The sequence below is a fragment of the Crocuta crocuta genome, unplaced genomic scaffold (genome assembly GCF_008692635.1).
Source record: "Crocuta crocuta isolate KB4526 unplaced genomic scaffold, BGI_CrCroc_1.0 scaffold82, whole genome shotgun sequence".
NCBI lineage: Eukaryota > Metazoa > Chordata > Mammalia > Carnivora > Hyaenidae > Crocuta > Crocuta crocuta.
In genome coordinates, this window is record NW_027528352.1 from 547,859 (window position 1) to 572,473 (window position 24,615).

Genomic DNA, 24,615 nt, shown 5'->3' on the forward strand with positions numbered 1-24,615 from the left:
GAGAGAGAAACCCAAAAAGGCTCCACTCTCAGCACAGAGCCTGATGTGGGACTTGATCCCATGACTCTGGGATCATGACCTGAGCAGAAATCAAAAGTCAGACGCTCAATCAACTGAGCCACCCAGCCCCCTCTAGTTTGCCTCATTATTGTTAGAAGTATTGGCAGCAATGATAACAACATGTAATATTAGGATAGAACTGGGCACCTGGGTGGCTCAGTTGGTTGAGCATCTGACTTTGGCTCAGGTCACAATCTCATAGTCTGTGAGTTCAAGGCATGCATCAGGCTCTGTGCTGACAGCTCAGAGCCTGGAGCCTGCTTTGGATTTTGTGTCTCCCTCTCTCTCTGCCCCTTCCCCACTTGTACTGTCTCTTTCTCTCTCTCTCAAAAATAAATAAGCATTAAAAAAATTAGGATAGAACTGCAGAGTGTACAATTCATTTGGTTCTCATAACATTCAGGGAATAATTCCAGTGTTGGACACGAACAATAGCAAAAAGCAGTATTAACGCTCTTTTATGAACTTTTATGAACTTTGAATACAGGTCAGAAAGACTGACCTTTCACCTTTCCATGGTGAAAAATTTAGAGCACATTTCTCTACAGTAGTGTTTTGGGGGAGATGCTCAGAAGCTGGCATGTATCTCATGAGAATGTATTGTCTGGGGTAGAATTTCCCCAGAAGTGTACCCTGAGACAAGGATTTCAGGGGAAGTAGTTTATTTGAGAAGATATTCCAGGAAACAGAAATAGTGAGATGGGAAAGAGAGAAGAAAAGTCAGCCAATAAAGACAGAGATAATTACCAGGCAAGGTATCATGTGAGGGATTGGAGATTGATTCTGCTGCAGGAACTCTGGGAAACAGTGTAGAGCACACAGCTCAGAGCTATTCCAGCCTGGGGCCAAAGAAACTGAGCATCTATTCACCAATCCCCATCCATTCTTGGTTAAGGATGGCTTCCCAGAGGACTAAAACTTCAGCAGTTCTGGTGTCCTTTATCTCAAGGCAGTGATCTTCACTGCAAACAGTCTTTTGTGAGCAGAGGTAAGTGCTCAGAGGATATGGGCAGGGCACTAGCAGTGTCTTGTAGAAGGATTATGGGCCATTTTTTTCTGAGTTGCTTGTAGAAAAAGAATCATGAACTTAAGGCCATAAGCCCCCAGAACAGAATGATCTTGAAGCTGTGTTATGGCAAGAGGCTGGAGGAGCTAAGAATGAAACTCTGGAGTAGTTAAATGCTGGATGCTTTGGCAACTCATCCGGGAAATAGCCGTGGGCACTGAGGTTAAATGACTTGTTAATGTTTATTTTTCTTTAGTTTCCTTGTTTCCCAAAGTGTCCTACATTGTAGAAGATGGATTTGAGCTTCCAAATCCTAGATAGAGAACTTGAGATTTGTGACTAACTTGCTTGAAGGCAAACTAGTATGTCAATGATTGTATAAAGAACACTTGGACCTTGAAGTGAACATTTTCTACTCTACTGAGACAATTTGACTTGATGTTCATTCCTTGCACGCTGTTTGTTTCATCCTCTGGATTTGCCTCCTTCCTCTCGAAGCCAAGGATATATGCAAGTTTTTTCCAGACAATGTGGGAAATAGTTAAAACCAGGACTGACTGAGATGCAGAGGAGGAGTTCCAGTATTATGAAAAGATATACTTTGTACATTTGCTTCATCATTCCCCCAATCTGCTTTGGGTTCACCCTGGGCATATCATTTTGGCAACTCCAAACCTTGAAGAATTCTCTACTTAAACTTATCTGTGAGGTCTTCCCAATCATTCTATCTTAAAATAATATCCTCTCCACCTTCTGCACTCTTTCCCCGCTCCACTGCTTACATTTCTGCGTGACACATACCATCTGATATGCTTCATATTTGACTTGTTGGTTTATCTATCTCCCCCAGATTGAATATAAATTCAATGAATGCTGAATATTTTCCCTGTTCCCCCTGCTGCCTTCTCCCCTCCCCCTGCCCCATGTAATTCCAATACAGAACAGGGCTTGGCATAGAAGCTTAATAAATATTTCATGAATGAATGAACAAATGAATCAAAGGTGTTCACCATCACTTTTGGCTAAAAAGTCCAGTACATTTGTCTTTGCTGCTCTTAGTGAAGCCAAATGTCTCCTGGAGTTTCCTGGCTGGTTGAATTGAGAAAGGCACAATTCTAGATTCATCTTCCAGGCCTCCCTATAGCTTTGGAATCATACACATCTGGTTTGAATCATATCTACATCATCAATTATTAGCTGAGAGGTCTTGTTCAAATAAACTATCAATGTCTTCTGAAAAATGGGCTAATGACCCCCATTTTGTAGCATTTTTAAGAAGGTTTAATGAGTCAACATAAAAAAAAGCACTTAACATAGCACCTGGCAGGTAGTAGATGATCACAAAGTATATGAATCTTCACCTTTTTATCTTAATATCGAGTGCAGTTAATTTGTTGACAAATCAGTGACACAAAGGTCGGGAAAGTTGGTCAAAGGAGGTGCTGGGGGAGAATTTGAAAAAAGGGAAATTGAAACTACAAATGGAGAGACAGGCAAGAGGAAAGGACTCTGCTCCTAGGACCTGGGACCACCTTTCATCTTCTGGTTGTTTGTAGAAGGGCCAAGGATGAGGGAGACAGAAGATTTAGCCTTGCCCCAATAATTATATTTCTTTTTTTTTTTAATGTTTTATTTATTTCTAGGAGAGAGAGAGAGAGACAGTGTGAGCAGGGGAGTCAGAGAGAGTGGGAGTCACAGGCTGAAACAGGCTCCAGGCTCTGAGCTGGCAGTCAGCACAGAGCCCGTCGCGGGGCTCGAACCCACGAACTGCGAGATCATGACCTAAGCAAAAGTCGGACGCTTAACCAACTAAGCCACCCAGGCGCCCCTATATTTCTAATGTACTTCCTAACTTGGTTCCTACCCAGAGCTGATACATCCTCAGGGAGTATGTCCTCCTTTAGCCAAAAGGAATTGACTGCATAAGAGTTGAGGCTGGACAAACTCAGCTATCCAAGGTAATGTGCTTCAGAATGAAATATGTCATAGGCCTTAAAGCAAAATGCTTGTATATCACTTTTCAGGTATCCAGTATGGGGTTTTAGATGATTGAGAGGATATGGAATTTGGGACAGAGTTTTCTTTTTTTAAGTTTATTAATTTTCAGAGAGAGTTTGTGTGCATGCAAGCAAGGCAGGGCAGAGAGACAGAGAGAATTCCAAGCAGTGCAGAGCCATTGCAGGGCTTGAATTCATGAACTGAGCAGAAACTAACAGTTGGATGCTTAACTGACTGAGCCACCCAGGTGCCCCGGGACAGAACTTTCTAATATAAACTTTCTGATATGACACATAAACTGACTCTTTAATGGCTTTGACATATGCAGAATATTTATTCACTTTCTCCATATTTTAGCATCCTCTCTACTACTTTAAAGAAGGAAATATGTTGTTATAGTTATTTCTCAGAATAACTTCCCTGAGTATCTGGGTATGTCTAGAACTTGTTCTGAGGCTTGGAAAGAGGGTGAAGTACTGGAAACATTTATTGAAAGTAATGAGTTTGTCATCACCATTTTCGTTCCTTAACTTCTCTAAGCAAACGTCCAGAACTCCTTTCAGGGATGAAATTATCGGGTGGCCAATCAAGGCAACCAGGACAAATTCATCTATATTGATATTATGGAGTAAGAGAGAGAGGCAGAAGTGGTAGCGGAGGTGAGGGAGGTAATGGTGGTGATGATGGTGTTGGTGAAAGTGACACAGAAGGTGGAGGTGAGGGTGATGACAGTGGTGGCAGGTGGTGGATGTGATGGTAGTGACTGGGATGATAGCAGTGATAAGGTGGAGATGCTGAAGGTATTAGGTAAGATGATGGTTAAGTTGCAGAAGTGGAAAGGGGAAGGTGTACCAAGCCAGTAGTGGCAATGGTGGAGGTAGGGGTGGTACAGGTGCTGGTGGAGATGATGGTGGTGGAAGTGTTGGCTTTATTGGTGACAGAAACAATGATGGTGGTAAAAATGATTTTGAAAGAATTGGAAACATGTCTGCACAAAAACTTGCACACAAGTGTTCATACATAACAGCATAACTCATAATAGCCAAAAAGTGAAAATGACCTGAATGTCCATCAATGAATGGGTAAACAAAACGTGGTATCCACACAATGGATATTATTTGGCCTTAAAGGGAATGAGGCTCTGTTACATGCTACAATACGGATGAACTTTGGAAACATTATGATAATAAAAGAAGCTGGACACAAAGCCACCGCATACTGTATAATTCCATTTACACGAAATGTTCAAACGGGCAAATCTAGAGACAGTACATAAATTAGTGGTTGCCTATGGCTGGTGGAAGTGGAATGGGAGTGATCTATTAGCAAATAGGTATGGTCTTTCTTTTTGGGGTGATAAAAGTATTCTAATACTAGACTGCATGAGTCTGTGAATATACTAAAAACCACTGAATTATATACTTGAAATGGGTGAATTGTATGGTACATCAATAAAGCTGTTTAAAAAAGTGGGGGTACCAGTGGTGTGGTTGTGGAGGGTTCACTTTTGGTGTGTGGGAGAGGAAGAAAGAGTTGATTGATATTCGATATACCTAAATCTATGTTGGGTCAAGTCTGAGTACCACAGATTTTTTCCATAGACATTTTTTCTATCTTCTGGAAAACTACATTTTCTCACATAGCCAACACTGAATCCACACACAAGTATTTCTGAAACATATTATAAAAATCAAGCCAAGTGGCACCTGCCATTGGAATTGTGTCTAAAAGGTACATCTTTTTTTTTTCTTTCCCCATACAGTGTTCTCAGCACGCAGAACTGGCTTCTTAGGAGCAATGGGATGAAGTAGTCAGGCTTCCCCTTCTCATGTGACCACAAAACCAGACGGAGTCCATGAAGAAATTAAAGCAGACATCTGAGGTCTATAATTTTTAATAATTTTAAACTAGCTACAAAATGTCAATCACTTCACAAACTGACAGAGGAGACAAGAGGAATTTAATATTACATGCTGTAATGATATTTATCTCACAGTTTATATTTCATTCATTTATATTATTTTTTTTTAAAGATTTCTTTATCAGCTACTAAATATCTCAGCAATTTGGTGTGCATAGCTCTAGATTAAGCAACAGAGAATTGTACTGATAACAAACCACAAGGGGAAATGGTGATTAATAAGAGTCAGCCTTATAAAATTTACATCTCCATACTGTTTCACAGCAAGATTGCTTTCTCCAAAACATAGCCTTCAAAAGTAGCAAACAAATCCTATATTACATTCATTTGACATAGTTCAGCCAAACGTATATTTTGCTGGAAATGATTAAGTGGTGTCAGATCCATCTTTTTTTAAAATTCTTTCATTTTAAAAAAAGGATGATTATGATTAATAAGTCTATATATTGACAGAAAGAAAGTGACACTACTTCAGTTTTGCTGGTATAACTTAATCTTGACAGTGTCTCAATACTGAGCATGCTTTGTTGTTTTGTTTTGTTGTTTCTGTTGGTGTGTGTGTGTGTGTGTGTGTGTGTGTGTGTGTTTTCTCATCAGTATGCTATTGTCCATGAGGAAAGATTTTGTTTAAGTAGGAATCTAAAAATCTATTTAGTTCTCATGCATAAATGCATAAATCACATCACTTTTAGTGCAATGCCTGTTATGGAATTCCACATTGTCTAATCATGAAATCATAAAGACAGATGACAGCCATGAGGAACCAAGGACAGCAAATTTCGAGAGTTTCAGAGCCTGACACCCAAGGAAAGGATAGTGGCAGTAGCTCTGTGGAATGTCACAGTTTTACAAGAACAATACTGTGTATTGAAAGAATCAACAGCACATTGAGCATTCCTAAATTGTTGTCATTCAGCAAACACCACTGAGGAGAGAAAAAGAAAAATGAAACCCAAGACATCTTATGTAGGGAGTTAGAGCCACCAAATGACTACTATATACAACCTTTGGAAAGAAAGAGACCCAGAAAGAACAAAACACATAATATTGTTGGGAAGCTGATGAATGACACAAGACAACATTCACAATGGGAGTGGACTGATGCGTGTATGTGTGCAGACCTACTAGGTAATACGATGGGAAAAGCATGAAGGTGCTATCTTGCCCAACAGCATTTGGAAGAGAACACAGGTGGGCACATTTAACCACTCCCCAGCATCTTTGTTGCACGTTGGTTGGCCTCATCAATTCTGGTTTTGTTGGAATCAGCCTAGGAAAAGGGAAAAAGAAAACAGAGTTCAGGTTACCTTTTGACATTCCATTCTTCCTTCTTGGTCTATTGAAATGCTCCCTTCTTGAATGAAGGCATCTTGAAACTTTCCACATCGGAATTGACCCTCTTTTCTTTTGTGATTCCAGAACCATTGCCTGTGGCTCCACTTGGACATGACCAGAGAGGCTTGATCTTAGTTCTCATGACTGTTTAACCCTACCAGAGAGCATCCTTTTGAGGACAGGCTTACATCATTTATCTTTCTATCCTGGAATGTCACCCAATGATTTCTATGTTAGGCATTCACATCTGTTGGATTGAGTTGAGTAACCACCACTTTTACAGTTGGATTCAAATCACAGCCTACTTATTAGCAGTGTCATTTTGGGCCAGTTATGTAATGTTTTGGGACCTCAGCTTTCTTGTCCATAAGCTGGGGATAAAAAAGAATATTGCTAGCACTCTCCACAATAGCTAAAACATGGAAAGAGCCTAAGTGTCCATCAACAGATGAATGGATCAAGAAGATGTGGTTTATCTATACCATGGAATACTACATGGCAATGAGAAACAATGAAATCTGGCCATGTGTAGCAACATGGATGGACCTTGAGGGTGTTATGCTGAGCGAAATAAGTCAGGCAGAGAAGGACAAATATCATATGTTTGCACGTATAGGAGGATTAGGAGGAACTTGACGGAGGAACAAGGGGGAGAAGAAGGGCGGAAATGGTGGGGGAAAGGGAGAGAAGCAAACCATGAGAGACTCTTGAATGCTGACAAAAACTGAGGACTGATGGATGTGGGGGGAGGGGGGGATGGGCATGGAGGAGGACACTTGTGGGGATGAGCACTGAGTGTTATGTGGAAACTAATTTGACAATAAACTATTAAAAAAAAAAAAGAATATTGCTAACAGCCATGAGTGTGTATTATGTCCCATTCATTCAACTTGGACAACATCAAGATTAATATCAACTATGAGGTATATATTATTATTACTTCCTTTGTATTATTATTAATCCCTTTTTCCCAATGAGGAAACCAGGCAGCCTGGAGTCAGAGTCCACACTGGTAATCATTATGTTAATCATTATAGTACTTAGGTCTGCTGTGAAAATGAAATGAGTTTATATATATAATATATTAGAATGATTTTTTACAAAGATTAAGTGCTTAATATATCTTATCTTGAAATTACTGTTATTGAATGAAAACTTGACTTGTTTTAGGGATGTTTAATAATTTTAGGCCTCAGGTTGTCGGGGTGGCTCAGTTAGTTAAGTGTCCGACTTCAGCTCAGGTCATGATCCTATGGTTCGTGAGTTCAAGCCCCATGTCGGGCCCTGTGCTGACAGTTCAGAGCCTGGAGCCTGCTTCAGATTCTGTGTCTCCCTCTCTCTCTGTCCCTCTCCCACTCACCTCTGTCTCTCTTCCTCTCAAAAATAAACATAACATTAAAAAAATAATTTTAGGCCTCATTTCTGAAGACTCACTCCTGGAAGTTTGATAATTGGCTTTTTAAAAACAAAAGTAGTCTCCACGCCCCATATGGGGCTTGAACTCATGACCCCAAGATCAAGAGTTGCACACTCTACTGGCTGAACCAGCCAGGTGCCCCTTATAATTGACTTGTTTTAACAAGGGGACATTTATCATAATTTTGTGCCTTGACTGATCTTATTGCCTGGGTTACCTTTTGCTGTATATGTAGCATGAAACCCAGAGTTGCTACCAGGATAAACATTTAAACCCCAGAAAATGAACTATTCCTAACACCACTAAGAGGAGTATGAGTCAGCAAGCAGAGGCAAAGATGAAGATTTTGTTTAGTCAGTTGTTTTGTCCTAGAGTGATTGGTAGGGGTGTCTGCCCCTCTCCAGCCTAGGAAGAGCAGCAGAAAGCTGAGAGGCAGTGTAGGGAAACAACTGTTTTTCTGTCAACCAGTATTTATTCAATGATTACTGATTTTGCATGTACTATGGTACTTGGTACTTTCCTGCCTCCACTGAATTAGATCTTCTTTATTCAGTTTAATTGTGAATTCCCAGCACATTTAGAATTATCCACATTCAACTAGAAACTTGCCAAGTTAAAATAGAAATATTGCTAGATTATTCTAATTCTGAATTATCTGGTGATGGTTTCCTACCATCTGTTTGGATAATCAAAAGTTGACTTTCAAAACAAGTAAGAGCATCAATTTTCCTTTATTGTTCTGATCTATAGACTCATATTCTGGACCTTAGTTTTCTGATATGGAAAATAGATATTCTTTCCAATTTTACTTGGCTCTTAAATCTTCCCTCTTTAGCTATAAATTCTATCAGGAAAAATGACCCTTTGGTGCAAAGGAAAATTATCGGCTCAGACCAATGTGAAATGTTCCTGCAGATTCAATTATGCTATTTTTCCATACTGAACACTAAGGAAAGCTCAAATGAAGAAAATCACTCATTTGAAAATGGATGGCATTTCTGGAGGCAAACATTCTAGAAACTCTTGCATTAAGAATGTACTGGTGAGGGGCGCCTGGGTGGCTCAGTGGGTTAAGTGTCCAACTTTGGCTCAGGTCATGATCTTACAGTCAGTGAGTTCGAGCCCTGCATCAGGCTCTGTGCTGACAGTTCAGAGCCTGGAGCCTGCTTTGGATTCTGTCTCCCTCTCTCTCTGCCCCTCCCCTGCTAACACTCTGTTCTCTCTGTCTCTTGAAAATGAATAAATGTTAAAAAAAATTTAAAAAAAAAAAAAGAATGCACTGATGAGCCTTCACCTGGTGGTAAAAGGGGATATCTTGAAGCAGAGCATGAGGTTATTCTTTGGATATTGTCAAAGGTTCTGAAACAGACCTATGTTCAATAAACATCTATGATTTCCACCTAAATTTTCTATGAAGCAATCAAAATTCAAGCCCGTATATCTGACACAAAGGGTTCTACCTCTTTAATTATAACAGAAATAGGATCTTTTAGGGAAAAAATCCTGATGTAATCTTTTAGATGTCTTCCTGGTATTTGGAGAATGCCTCTGTGTTCATTCTGTTTATATGCTTTAGGACTGTATTTGTGGACTAAAGTCCACCCCAGTTTTCACATTTCTATTTAGAGAACTTTAAGCTCGCTGGCATACCCACTATGCTACATGATTTGCCCCTGTGAGAAGCAAGGATGATCCCCACAGAGCCAGTAAGAGAGTTAGAAGGAGCTCATTAGCTCACCCTTCTGAACACTCTAGAAATCTCAACTTCAGATCATGGCAGGTAGCTTTTAGGCCCCTGCTCAGAATGCCAGAAGTGGATGCTTATTACCCTACATGGCAGCCCATTGTCATCTGAGGTTTGAACTGTTTCCTTATTATCTTTCAGGTGAGGAAATTAGGTCATGAAGCTGGTGAGTGAGAAATGCTGTTCGAACCTAAGGTCTTAGTTTTCAAATGCTGTGTTTCCTCATTGATAGGAGAATTCAAGGAATACTAAAGCTTCAGCCTCACTGTATTTCAGTGTGTGTGGCATCTACCACTGACAACTTTAGATACTTTTTTCTTTTTCTCTTTTCTTTTCTTTTCTTTTCCTTTTTTTAGAGAGAAAGAGAAAGAGAATGCACAAACAGAAGAGAGTGGCAGAAGGGGAGACAGACACAGAGGGAATCTCAAGCAGGCTCCACACCCAGCATAGAGCCCCATGTGGGGCCCGATCCCATGACCCCAGGATCATGACCTGAGCTGAAATCAAGAGTTGGACACACAACCGACCCAGCCACCCAGATGCCCCTACCACTGATACTGACAACTTTAAATCCAAGTTTGAATACTGGGGCGCCTGGGTGGCTCAGTCAAGTGGCTTGGTTAAGTGTCTGACTTCGGCTCAGGTCATGATCTCACAGTTTGTGGGTTCAAGTCCCCTCAGGTTCTGTGCTGACAACTCAGAGCCTAGAGCCTGCTTCAGATTCTGTGTATCCCTCTATCTCTCTGTCCCTCCCCCACTCATGCTTGGTATCTCTGTCTCTCTCTCTCTCTCTCTCAAAAATAAATAAACATTAAAAAAATTCAAAGTTTGAATACCACCATTTCCTGAGCAACATAAAGAAGTTAATACAATTTTTCCCCATTTTAGTAGTTTTCTAAAAGAATTGAACCATTTTAACCTTAGAAGACTGTATATATATATATATAAATTATATTATATAAATTATATATATTATATATATATAAATACCTCAAAGCAGAAAGCAAGATTTTTAAACAGACAAAGTAATTTCTTGACAGTCTATGGGGATGTATTAAAAATTACATTGTTTTGGGAGCACCTGGGTGGCTTAGTCGGTTAAGTGTTCTGCTTCAGCTCAGGTCATGGTCTCATAGTTTGTGAGTTTGCCCCCACTTTGGGCTCTCTGCTGTCAGTGCAGAGTCCACTTCATATCATCTGTCTCCCTCTCTCTCTGCCCCTCCTCTGCTCATGCTTGCTTGCTCTCCCTCAAAAATAAATATAAAAAAACTTAACATTGTTTTGGACTTCCCAAACTTCACTATCAATCCAAGTGATGAGAAAGGATCAAGACTGATGGGATAGGATGAAGGTTGTTGTTGGGGTCATGAGAGAATATGGGAGAAACATAAAAGGATTCTCTTTACTCTTATTGTGTGATTTTAATTTACTCTTAAATATGCAGGAGACCTTCTAAACTGTTTCCAGAAGTGAGAACTTACATGAAGAGGTAGAAGTCTATTAATCATTTTGCAGCTCATATAACATGTATCACCTGGGGCAACGCTGGGTTGAAATGGACTCTAATCATGTTTAGGTTGTGATTTGGGGAGTAAGACCAAGGCCGGCTATTCGAAGGCAACTAGACCCCTCTCTTCCCTCTTAAGCAATTCCACACTTAAAAGGATGATACAAATCATAACGGCTATTTCCTAACCACTTGTCTGCCTTCCAGTTATACCTCATAGCTGCATGTCTTTGCTCTTGTAGTAAATTGGGCCCCAAATGAAAGGTTTTTCCCTAGAGAAGAGAACTAGGATTGCAAAGTGGCAAAATTAAGACGCCACTTGCCTTTCCAGGAACACTTTTTTGTGCTTCAAGTCCAACTCCATCAATAAAGGTCTGACCCCTCTCTCTTAGTAAAAGTTCTCCTTCTGGAACTCTAATTGAGTTAGAGGTACATTATCTCCCTACATCCGTGAGTAAATTGGATCCATTGACAGAAAAGGACTACTTGTTTTTTCAAATCATTTCCTGATGGAAGGTGGTTCGTCAATTATTTCTTAGTTCATTTTTCTAGGCCATAATGGGTAGGTCAGTCTGTGTTGGCTCCAGTGCTTTTTGAAACTCTCAATATTGTTCTAAAATCTATTGATTTGCACAGCTTTAAAAGCTTTAGCATATCAAAGGCTCTTAACAAGGATAAGTATGTCATGACTTGTAAAAGTCAGCAAAGCACAAGCTTTTTGCTAACCAACGCTGACATCTGTGTAGCTCAATATTGATCAGGCAAAATATTATGCAATCAGATATTTTTAATTTAGGGCACATAGAGCACAAAAAGGCCAAGTATTCCCTTTATGTCTACTCCTTCCTTGTTCAAGCATTGGGTTCCAACTAAACTTAGTATTTAGCCTTCTAATTCAAAGCATCTCTCTCTGCTCACCAAAGTGGAATGAATTGTTTAAACAAAGCTCAGGGTTTCAAGCTCAAAACTTCAACATCTCCCAGGGAATAAATTCATACAATATAAGATTAGCCAACTAGAATTGATTATAGATGCACGAAGACCTTTAAAACTATAATGTATCTACTTCTTCCTGTTGTCATTTTGACATCATAAGAGATTATAAGCAATATTCAAGACTCTACTGATTGGGGAGGGCCAGAATAAAAGATTGTAGAAAGTATGTCCGATTTGTATAGTGTGGGATATCAGGTTTTGGTGCCTTAAATTTTTTTATGAAAGCTACCCAGTGTTTCTTTCTGTTCTTTTCCAATCTCAAGCCGCCAAACCCATCCCTTCCCATTCTATTCTCTCCACTTTTCTTTATGCCTCTTGTTGACACCAGGGGGTTCAGTCCTAGAGCCACATCTGGTGTCCTTGTGTGAACTCAACTTCATCAGATTATGCTCTCTATTTTGAGATCTGGACATGTGAACTGCTGAACTAGAAAAGGAATCTGGGCCTTTTTGAACTATCATGAAAGCTTTGGCATTTATAAAATCAAAGCTCATATTCATTTTCTGGTTAGACTAAAGTAAGTATTCTTTCCCTTATTTCCTGATTCTATTCCTACATCATCTCTTGACAAGCTCCTAACCAACCTTCGAGACTCAATTTGACTTTTTCTGGGGAGATTGTTCCAAAACTTAACTCTTGAAATCTCTCCTCATCTAACTCTACTTAGAATTTTACATATGGCTCTCTTAGCAAATTAATTAAAATTCGTCTGGAGGCTCACTGCTTCCCATAGGCTGTGAGTTTCTCAGTAGTGGAGATGATGTCCTTCTCATATTTATGGTCTTTGCTACCTAATACAATGCTTGAAATAGGAATATCTGCTAGATTCTACCCTGTTGTTTACTTGTATGTTGGTGAATTTTTGTCTTAGAAAATAAGGGGTAAATTTCCATCTATGGTGTGCCTGAACCCAATGTTACAGCTTGAGGGTCTGATTATGTCCTTCATTCTTTCTCAGTGATTACTTCAGAAGAAGTAATGAACAGTGGAAACTTGTTAACTGCCACAAGCTTACCTTCTCCATGATCCTGTCGATCTGGCGATTCTGTGTATCGATCTCATTGCCCATATCCAGGGCCATGTGACGGAGGTTTCCAATGATACCGCTCACCTGCTCCAGGTTTTCATCCATTTCATTTTCTCGGGCATCATTTGTTACCCTGGGAGTCAAAATGCGATTTTTAGAAGACAGAAAGTGAGAAAAATCTCAAATACAAAGGACTCAAAGCTTAGGGAAAATCTGTAGATGCCTAAGTATCAACCCTTTCCACATTTACTCTGTTCAATACGAGAATATTTTAGCTTTAATACATTAGAAAATAATTTTTAAAAAGATTTTAAGTAATCCCTACACCCAATGTGGCGCTCGAACCCACAACCTCAAGACCAAGAGTCACATGTTCCACCAACTGAGCCAGCCAGGCACCCCTACTTTAGAAAATAATCTTTAAATTTCACTTTTGAACTCTTGAGTTTCTATTTTTAAAGAAGGCATATTAAACAGATTAATGTATCTACTTCTCTCATTTCCACCAGCTCATCGTTTCCTCTCTTCATATGTTTATCTCAATTTTAATTTTTTAAAAATAAAGTCATTTTAGTTGGGAGCATTGCAAGTTGGAGAATGAGGATGGAACTAGTTAGAAACTGTATTTTCCTTCTGAAATGTCAACCAACGTTTCCAAAAGTTAAATTTAGAATGAAAGAAAAGGCTGATTGTGTTAACTCAGGGAATTTCTCTGCTCATGTTCTTCCCCATTTGGGCCCAACATCCATGGGAAGGGGAATGATAATTATAGTCTGCCCCTTAATCCGGCTTGCTCCCAAGAACTCCAAAGGGAGCTGCTTACTCAAGATGATTTCTATTGACTCAGATTTCAATGCAATGGGGTTTTGGTGGCATTGTGAATGGGCGATTTCAAGGGGAAAATTGCAATAAAAGATTATTGTCCCATTTTGGGGAGGAAAGAGTTGGCTCTCAAAGTGCCTTACCATCTTGCCATTTTTTACATAGCTCAGCTTGAAAGTTCCTAAGGTGGTAGCTCTTTATTGTAAATGCAGTATTCATTCTAGAGTGTTCTGGCTAATTAATATTTTACCACTACAGACGGTGATAAGCTAAAAATGTCCAGAGGGGTAAAACTCATTCCCCATGGTAACTTCCAGTGTTGACTGGCTCGTTACGGTTTTTAAAGCAGACTAGGCCAGAAGAAATTAAAGGAGAACTTCCTAGCTTTTTTACATAGAAGTTCATTTTAATGATCATCAACAGCTAAGGCATACTTCTGGTTCTGTGATTCTCAACAAACCACCAGAGCTTTAAAAACCACAAATGCCTGGGTCTCACTACTAGAGATTCTGATTCAGGTGGTATAGGTTAGGCTCAAGTAGTGATGTTTTTAAAAAATAGCCTCAGGTATTCTAATTTGTAGCCAGGATTGAGAACTCTTGGTCTAGTTTCCCTGGAAGCAGATAGAACCAAGAATAGAATTGTCGACTATGAGGCTTTATATAGATATCTAGACCTTATACCTAAGTGATAGTAAACTGTCACTTGAATCTGGATTATTGCTTGGTAATATCAGCTACAATGGTCTGGGAATAGAGAGATGTATAACTATCTGTACACTACTCTAACGAATGGTACCCTAGTCATTGCTGAGTTCCATAGTAGCCTATAAAAAGGGATAGTTTCCCCCCCCTTTTTTTAACAATAAGAATATTTGCCATTATTATTTTGTTTTCTGGTCTCCCAAGAGCTGAGTTCTGGATCGGCAGAGCTGTGTGATTTAAGATTTTTAAATAGGTATTTAAGTTGGCTTTTGCTTCCAGGTCTCAAAGGAAATAAGTCAGGTATGCTTGTTATTCTCTATTTGTACCCCCAGATCCATTGTTTGACCATTTTTGCTCTCTCCCCAGAGATGCTGGCTTCTCTACAACTGCATCCCCCAGCTTCTCTTACCCTCCAGCTTCAGTAGACTTTGGCAGTGATGAGTGAGATACTGGAGAGCAAGAGGAGAGAAGAGTGGGGTCATTTATTTCCCTTTCTCATTTCCTGCTGGTTTTGCAACGGCTGCATTTCTCTACAATCTCTCACCCACAGTGGTAACTATAGTCAGGTTCTAACAACAGCTCCTGTCCCTTTAGGACTCTTCCTGCTGCTGCTTGTTGACAAGTGCTTTACTATTGCTTGTTATTAATCCTGCCCATGCCTCTATAAACAATCTTTAGTAAGTTCTGCTCAATTAAATTGGTGGAATTAGATGCCCGTTTACTGCTGCATTGATACTGGAGGTGGTCATGTGACTCGCTGTGTCCGATGAAACTGAGAAACCTGACAGGGCTTGGTAAGTGCTTGGGTTTTGGAGCCTGCCCCTTGGAATGCTGCCGCCACCACATCAGAAACCAGGGCTGCTCTGATGGAGGGGCAACACAGAAGAGAATGGAGGTGTCCTGCCCCAGCCAACTACCCGACAAGTGAGACCATCTTGGGTGATCCTGCACCCACGTGCACATAATGAGGGAGCCCAAGAGGGACTCCTGGAAGAACTGTCCAGCTAACATACATTTATAAGTAACCAGTAAAATGGCTGTTGCTTCAAGAACCACTCAGCTTAGGGTGATGTGTTACTCAATGATAGATAACTGCTACAGGACTGGCTGCATGTGGCTCACCTCCGAATGAAGCCACCACTGATGGCCATCTGCTCCCGTTCATCCACCACACGAGCAGGCTGGCTGGCCACCACTCCATCCTGATTATTACCCCAGGCTTTTTTGTAAGCATCACTTGATTTAAGCCTATGCAAAAGAGAGGGTGAGTGACAAGGCAAGGGGTGGAGCATCAAGCTCACAACAATGGTTACCTCTTCAAGCGAAGAACCGAACCAAGCAAATGGGTTTTAATCTGAGGCATTAGAGAATACCGATATATCATAATCTGGACCCAAACAGTTGGCCACCACCATGCCTCAGCTACTCATTTCTTTTCCAATTAAGCCAATTGCAATTGTCGAGACTGAAACCTTTGCCCAAAGGTTGTTCTTGCTTTGGTTTGGTTTTGCAGTTTCATTGGACTTAAGACAAAGATTAAGGTAGCTGGAGGACATTCAGTTCTATTTCAGTGGCATGGTTATATTTTGAGACACAAAACACACAGAAAAACATACTGGCAGACAGACACAGAACAAGACTGCCAAGTAGAGTGTGTACATCACACCACAGCAACACACTGTCATCAAGAAAAACACACTCGACCGAGTTTTTACACACTATCATGCAGATTCCCTGCTTTAATTTTTCCCCCAACGCATGTGTGGAGCTAGCTATTCCAACTCTGCATGAAGGACATAAAGGATTGGTGGTTGGCCAAGGGTGGAGGTCTTTGAGTTGCCTCTAGAGCGATTTGAATTAGATAATATATCGGTACTTCCAAACAGTCACTATACATCTAGTTGATGTACAAACCTTTGTCCACAGAGACAAAAAGTAAAAGAGGCATAGTGAAATGAATGCAGGAAAATAGAAGAGAGAACAAGCCATCTAGCACCAGAAAAGGAAATCCCTCTACGTCTTCTTCATGCACCAGCTACAGGCATGAGTAGAAAGTGAAGCATTCTCATTTAAGCCAAACTACTCCAGGAGTTGACCATTCTCGAAAAAGGCACTAGCAGGACAGTAATAGCCTTCATGAGGATTTGAAACGCAGGTTCAATAGCTTCTTTGTCAGGCTGGAGGGCGGGCGGGGGGAGAGGGTGGGAGTGATTAAAAACTCCTACTTCAGGCTATTCTGGGATGTGACAGGGGAGAGTGGTCTGGAACTGGTGTGGTCTCCATGGGCCATATTTCACTGAGCTGCCTTGGAGATAAACTTAAAATCCAGGCATACCTGTTGTGCCCAATAGAAACATGTGCAGCATATTTTGGTGGGTGTGTTGGAATTTAAGGCAATCAAAGATGTTTTTAGGTTCTTTGCATAGTAGAAACCATATGCTTTTTCATCCAAAAACAAGAGAACTTCCTTTGATCCCATGTTCACATTTTCCATTGTAAGACACCAGAATTTAACACCCCCCACTCCTTTTTTTTGTTGCACTAGAGGATTGCAGCCATCTATTAAAACTGGCTCTAATACTAATATTTGCAGGCTAAGGACCAAGCAACCCTGGAGATAAATTGGAAAATTGTACAAATGGAATTTCAGCAACTCCCACAATCTAGTGTATAATGCCACAGCCCTCAGAGCTGTCAGAATTTTCTGTGCTAAAGAGCCATGGGCCCACTCAGTGGGACAGCATCCAAAAACAAATTTAATAGAGCTCAGAGTCTGGCTTTGTTTTTTTCCAACCCCCCATCCCTTCCCTCCTCACATTAAAGGAAGTTATATGGACTTGTGATGTTTTCTGCTATGTAAAATATCTGATATACCATCTTTGGCCAAGTCAAGGGGGTGGGAAAGTTTGCGTTTCTGAAAGAAGGCGAATCACTGCACCCACAATGCTGCACATAGACTCACATAACTGCCGTACATCTATCATAGTCCTTTGAAACATGCTGAGACAGGGCGAAGCCCTCAGAGAGTCCAGGGCGCCACCAGCCACTGCATTGTGACACATGGTTTTTAAAGAATTATTTACACACAATAGGGAACACTTCAGTCAAGCTTTGAAGCTCAGTTAGGGTCTCTTGTCCAATAAGGAATTAGTGCCAACTACTATGTGGAATTCGTAGGGGCCATCACTTCATCTGAACATTAGAATCCATACCAGAGTGGGGCCTGCCTCCACACTCTCTCCACACAGTTAATGAATAAGGAAATTGTATCTGTTGGAATTCATCACTAAACAGGTGTAAATCTCACCTGGGGGGACAAGTGGCCACTGAAAAGATATACAGGTAAATCTTGACTAACTGGAATGCATAGCAGAGTCATCTTGGTGAATTAAATGCCTTTTTTAATTGACAGCAGGCCATGGAGGAAAATTTTGTTTCGGAGTGATCGGTGAATATCTGTTAGATTCTCAAGTCACTTTCCTGCCTTAGAGTTTTAGGGTAGTGAACAGGACTGATTTTTTCCCTTGATTTTAGTTTCTCCTGATATGCCTGATGATCTTCCCTCTGAAGATCAACTCTTGGTGTTTAGTTCCCTTAGGTATGGAAGTTTTAAGATGTAGACTGAGTGGCAGAATGCAAACTTCCCAGATTGCCCTTCAAGGAAAACCATTTTAAGTCTCTGATGTGATTTCTGCCCCCACTTTGTTCAATTGTCTCTTTTTACTAAAAGTGGAAGGAAGCAAATGTATCAATACATTTGAAGGTTCCAGTTAGCTAGATTCCAGTTAATCAGGCTTTACTGTAGATTATTCGTTTAAAACAGTTTTAAATTTGTTTGTAAATTGAGCCCCTCCCCCTCCTAAACAGGAAGTGGGATATTTTAAATCAGCCTCAAAGTTTAAAGGATGTGAATGGTCGTATAATCAGCTAGAAATGACATCAATTGCTGTTCTAAAAGCTAGGATCAGGAGAGCTTTTAGGAAAAAGGCTTCTGTTCAAAGGGAGGTGGGAGGGGTGAGGGAGATCGGGTAATGGGTTTAATTTTCCAAATGCATGTTGGACAATCCACTCATGCATTTTTTTTTCACTGCTAGTCAAATGAGACTATCTTCCAGAACCCTTATTTTCAGGTTCCTTCTGTTGCAAACCTTTATAACCACATGTCACATTTCTGCTACATTCCAAAAAAGCGTTGCAGAACCTGGAGGACAGTTGAATGTTTTGTGATGTCGTGCATGCAAAATCTACACATTTCAACATTTTAGTCAGTGTACGGGTAGATCTTCCAAGAGGAAGAATTTCAGAGGAATGGGTCCAATTTGAGTAAGGCTTGAGCACTTCTTGCCAAAGGGCTCATGGCCTCTATGGTGGGTTCAGCTGTGGCATCTATAGCCTAATCGCTGGGCAGATTTGGTAACTGGCAGGGGAAATCTCCCTCATACTATCTTACGGATGCTTGCTTAGGCCAAATTACTGGTTTCTTTTTCTTCTGAAAAAAAAAAAAAAATCAAACCAAGACATATGTGTTTCTCGACTTCCAAACTCACCCCCAGTCTTTTCTAACTCTGCAATTTTGGCTTTTGGGGTTGGGGGAAAAGAAAATTCCCTGGGTGCCTCTTTCTAGAGGCTGGTCTCTGGCTCAAGGTACACTTTCTGGAAAATGTTGAAACGTTTATCAATAAAAGTTGCTGACAGTGAAGCTTTCACTGTAGTATGCCTGATTTTTAATGCATCAACAGTAACTCCCACTAATATCATCTATGCTATGAGATGAATACATTGGAGACGGTATTGATCTGTTCTGCATGCCACATGCTCATCCTGCCTCTGTGCTTGGCAGGAATGAGCGTGTCAAGGCTTGGAGATGGGCCTTGGGAAACCAAAGCTTCAGGCAGGCAGGCAGCACCTACTTGTTACAGGGACACACACAAAGCCCGCAGAATTTTCCTAGGTCCGTCAAATTCTTTTCTGCTTCTTTCATGTCCTTATTGATTTGGTCCATCCCTTCCTCAATGCGTTCCAGTTGTTCTGATTAAACACAAGTATTTTATCCCCACAGAATGAAGCAGATGGAAAAGGACAAAGAAAAAAAAGACAAAACTTCAGACATTCACTTTGACATTAAAAAAGTAAAAAATAAAAAGAAAGAAAGAAAGAAAACTGGACGCCACAGATTAGAGCTGGTACCCAGTACCTACTTGTTACAAGGACATATGAAAAGGCCACAGCATTTCCCTAAATCTTTTAAATTTTTCTCGGCCTCCTTCATGTCTTGGTTGATATGGTTCATGCCTTCTTCGACACGATCGAGTTGTTCTGGTTAGGACAAAGGGATGACAGTGTGGAATGAATTTTTTGGGGGTTTCCAACAGAACATGAGAAATGACTATGTGGAACGGAATTTGAAAGAGAAAGATATTACAATGCATGGTCCAGAGGATGCATTGCTGTCGACTGGTGCTGCTGCCCTACACAGGCACAGGTGGAAGGAAACGAACAGAAACGATGCTCGAACTAGTTTGTAATTCAGACATGATGGGATGGGGTAGGTGGGCCTGTTTGATTCTGAGTGTCCAGGAAAAGAGCACAGCATATTCACTTACTCAGACACCAGTGAAACCCGAGAGAAAGAAAAACAGGGTGTTAATGTTTTAGGCATTCAGATTTCATGTTACTAGAGAAGGTATCTGCTTCAACTTTAACTATCTCTATCTTTTAGCTTTAAGCACCCTTGATCAAGTAAGGGTAGAAAATAGAATTAATCTTCTTTGGGGAAAACAATAATTACAGCGATAATTAGCAATGGGTATCTGATCTTTTTCCCCCTTGTAGTGGCTGTCTAGCCAAAGGTAAACCCATGGGCAGTTTTTAGTTTTGAATACTTAATCCATAGACACTGTTAAAAAAAAAAAAAAAGCAACATCAGAGGAGTAATGTGCCAAGTACCAGAACATTTAAATTCCTCTCTCATCCTATGACTTACTTGCTATGAAAATTCTGGAAGGCATTTCACTTGATTTCCCAGTCTCTACAATGAGGGGCATGTTAGATCCCAAACCCAAGCAGACAGCAGGGAAAACAAATGCATGGGTCTCTGGAGGAGGGTGGCAGGCTGGAACATAGAGTCATCACTCCCAGCAAAGCCAACCTGAGTGTATCTGAGACATAGATCGATAGCCATAAAACCGGCTTGTGCTTCTAGGTTGCCAGGGTTACATTCACTAACCTGATTAATTTTTCAACAGTTATGTCACCAAATTGAGTAAATTACATGTTCGGTAAAGGGTTTTTTAAAACAGCTTTTAAGACTGTTAAAAGAAAGCAGCAAAGCAATGGCTGTCTAGTTACAAAGCCTAATTACACTTCGGTCCCTCTTTTCATCTACATTTCCATGTACACATGCTTCTGGGAGTAAAGGCTTGATTAGAATAAAACTGATAAATACATTTCCAGTCTAAGAATATAAATAATCACTTGAAAACAATTTCACATTAAATCGTAGAGTGAAGATTATCATTCCTAAAAAACAAAGATTAAGTTCCTTACTGACCCAAACTGGGGAGACTATCCATTTGGAAAACAAAAGCGCATTGTGTTCTCTTTTGTAGGGTAAAGGATAGAATCCAGCTTATTTGCAATCTGCTACCTGTGCTATGCTCCTCAAATGATGGAGGACACCAAAATTTAGGTGTTTCTCCAACACTGGATTGCTGGAAGAAATCACAATGCTGTACCGGTGAACTTTTGCTGAGTAAGTAAAGGTATAGTAATGTCTTTAAGAAAATCTTTAAAAAGACAGAAAAAAAATGAATGGCAACTCTTTACATTCCAGATTTTGTACCTTTCTAAAGACTTCATTCTAGTTCCCTTTACTGAATGTAATAAACTAGTCTGCACATTAAAAAAAAAAAAAAAAAAAACAACTATTGAATGAGGGGATTGGGAGAGAGAGGGGCAGCTCAACATTGTCAAGAGAAGAACCAGGTTAAGTAAAGACAGAAATCCCAATGGAATAATTGCTAAAAGCTTCCTGGAGTGCTGGGTTGGGATGGGAGCATCTGGACTCAGAGGGAAAGCGCTCTGCATTCCACTAATGCCAGCTGAAATACACACAGATTATGGCATAATATTCAGGCATTCGTCCTTCCCAAGGAGTTTCTCTTGAGTTAATATTTTGGCTAAAAATACAACATTTCAGGAGCCCCACCCACTGGCCCCAGGGATTAGGTGGCAATAAAAATAAAAGGTAATAAAATAAAAATGTGAATTGGTCCACAAGTGTTGTATTTCTGAATCAGGAATTCAAATTAAAATATAAAAAAAAAACAGGCTGGTCCCAATCAGTATTCCTAAGAGCTGGGTTCTATCATGGGTTGCCAGACTCCTAGGTAAAGGTCATAGCTAAGAAGAGAGGGATGCCGAAGCTCTTACGGAAAAGTTGATTCCGACAACTATGTTATAGCTACCAATATTGGTTGAATTGATCGTTTTACCGAATCATGAGCCAAACCCCTAATTAAAAACATGTGGAACTATTTTGTCATAGGTATTCTAACTTTTCATTTTAGAGTATTATGTTTGTGGATGTTTGGTATATTGGGACTTCATAGACTTTCTGTGGATTTCTGTGAGGAATCTCTCAGCAAATCCTTGAAAATAACCAATATCCTCATTCCCTTCCAGGGTGGACAGCAGCATCCGACTGGCTGATGCAATGTACTGTCCATAGTTGATTGCTCCTTACTTCCCTAAGCTTGCTTTCTGGCTGTTTTCTGTCTCTTCTTGGAGACTGGGAAGACAGTAACATTTTGGGTTAGTAGAAGTATTCCAGTAGATGATACTATATGTTGGGGCAAGAGATAGTACTTTCTTTTGCCATGTTTGGATGACTAGTTATTGATCCACCAATGGCAAGATGCTCAGGGATCTAAGTTTAGAGATCTTTTCAACTAATCTTATTTAAGTAAGGCAACATGAGGCCCTTAGAATCCTTGACCTGGTTTAAAAACAAACCAACCATAGAAGATTAGCAAGATGTCAATGCTATTGACCAGTGCGCAAGGCTTCCGGAGTATATTCAGTTACCAGGTGCTGCCTACATGATTTTCATTTTCCTTAGCATTGATGAACCTATGGAAATTAATTAAATACGTTTAAATAGTCACATGTGGCTAGTGACTACCATCTTGGACAGTGCAGCTTTAGTCATTTGTAAGAGAGAATGGTGTGTAGACTTTAGCAAGAGGAATCTTTCCTCAAATGCTACTGTGTACTGCCATGAACCTTTTAAGAAAGTCGGCAGTCACTCTGGAAGAGGCCTTATTTTGCTTTTACTCTGCCAGGAAGGGAGGTCAAAGATTTCACTGTTTAGTTTGGAATTGATCCCATGGGATTTTCTCAAGGGCCACGTCTTCGGCATTGAAAGAAACACATAACCCGGCAAAGACCAACAAAAGGAACAAGAGATATGGAGGTGAAAGGTTAAATCAGCCCACATTAGCGATGAGGTGGTTTCATGGGGATTTCACTTGGAGACAAGTTTTCTAAAGAAATAAAAGTCTCAGGACTCAGTGCATTTCCAGGGCCATCTGTCATGCTCAGTGCTTCTTGGTGTCTCCTGATACCTGGGTATAAAACAAGAATCCCATAAAGAATTGCCGAGTGCGAGCATTTAGCCGGACAACCTGGAATGGTTCTTTAGAAGGATGTCTGTTTCTTGAAATTCCTGTGCAGGGTAGAAGCAATCAACATTTTTGGTGCTGAGGCATAGACAAAATTAGTAGAGCATAACTGGAGAGACATTTTAAAGCAGTTACTGATCCAAACAACTAAACACAGAATACACAGAATTAAAATGCATTTACCATGGCAGTGAAGAGAGCTGTGAAGATATGCTCATCTGTCATTTTAAAAGGTCCTAATCACCTTATAGTATAAATGGAACATGTGTACACTTAAGACCAGGCAGAAGCCACTTGCTTTTGGAGCTTTTACAGTTGCATGCTTTCTTCTCAGTATCAAGGTAATCACCATGCATCTGGTAAAACCACGGCTATTCTAGAAAATATGTTTAACCGAAGAATTCAGCATTTACTGTGATGTGGCCACAAATTAAATGTTGGACTTGAGAACATTAACTGTCTTGGGGAGAAATCTGCTATTCTGCTTTTCTTCTCAGAGAATAATATATAGATGTTCACGGGAATCATCTGTGTTTATGAATAATATATTTTTGTATGGAGACTTTGGCAAATTTTATTTCTGGATTTTCTTCATCAAAATGCAATGAAATTTGCAACCCCAATAAGCATGTTATTAACTTTCTCTCTTTTTAAATTTATTTTATTTATTTTTATTTTAAGTATGCTCTATGCCTAATGTGAGTCTTGAACTCACAGCCCCGAGATCAAGAGTCTAATGCTCTACCAACTAAGTCATCCAGGTGCCCCACTTTCTCTTTTTGATTCCACATTTGTATGTATTATTTTCCAAGTCTTCATGTCCATGCTTTATAGTACTGGGAAAAAAGCATCATCCTGAGCCGATCATGCTCTCTTTTCCATCCCCTTCACATGCAAATTACTGACAAAAACAGTTAATGAGATGGAACTCCTAATTATTTGGGTTATATATGTATCAATTTAGCTCTGGAAATGAGGTACTGCTCTTCTACACAGGCACCTACTGTTTAATTAGAAAAAAAAAAATGATTTGCTGTGTCTTGAGTTTCAAAATCTGGGAATTGTTATGCAGACCAAGCCAGCAAGTCTCACAATTATAGCAATTTCATTCGGGGAGCTCTGAAGATTGCCACAGCTATTGTAGTTCCTTCAAAACACAACTATTTCACTAGACTCCCTTATTTGTATATGCCTTTTGACAATCTGTGTTTCAAAAATTGCAAGGAAGTGTTGGGATTGATGTTAAATTCCTTTAAAAAATTTGTTCTCTTGATTTTCTTTTATTGGTTGGTATCTATTCATTAACAAAGTTTGAGACAAATAAATAATATAGAAACAAAAGTCTTTATATGATAGTCATGAGGATGTGCCCCCCCCCCCCCCCCCCCCCCACGGTG

The 24,615-nt window shown here is 40.1% G+C and overlaps 1 protein-coding gene across 2 annotated transcripts in view; it reads right to left on the bottom strand.

Moving 5' to 3' along the window:
• Positions 1-4,942: 4,942 nt before the first annotated feature.
• Positions 4,943-24,615, bottom strand: part of SNAP25 (synaptosome associated protein 25) — an 84,368-nt gene continuing 64,695 nt past the window's right edge. The window contains exons 5-8 of one of the 2 annotated variants that reach the window (XM_077753745.1): positions 19,448-19,565; positions 15,660-15,785; positions 13,000-13,144; positions 4,943-6,255 (exon numbers count right to left, since the gene is read on the bottom strand). In XM_077753745.1, the coding sequence (XP_077609871.1) occupies positions 6,187-6,255; positions 13,000-13,144; positions 15,660-15,785; positions 19,448-19,565 (458 nt within the window). In that variant the 3' untranslated portion in view covers positions 4,943-6,186. Of the gene's footprint in view, positions 6,256-12,999; positions 13,145-15,659; positions 15,786-19,447; positions 19,566-19,735; positions 19,854-24,615 lie in introns of both variants that reach the window. The other variant, XM_077753744.1, reaches the window with a different exon arrangement.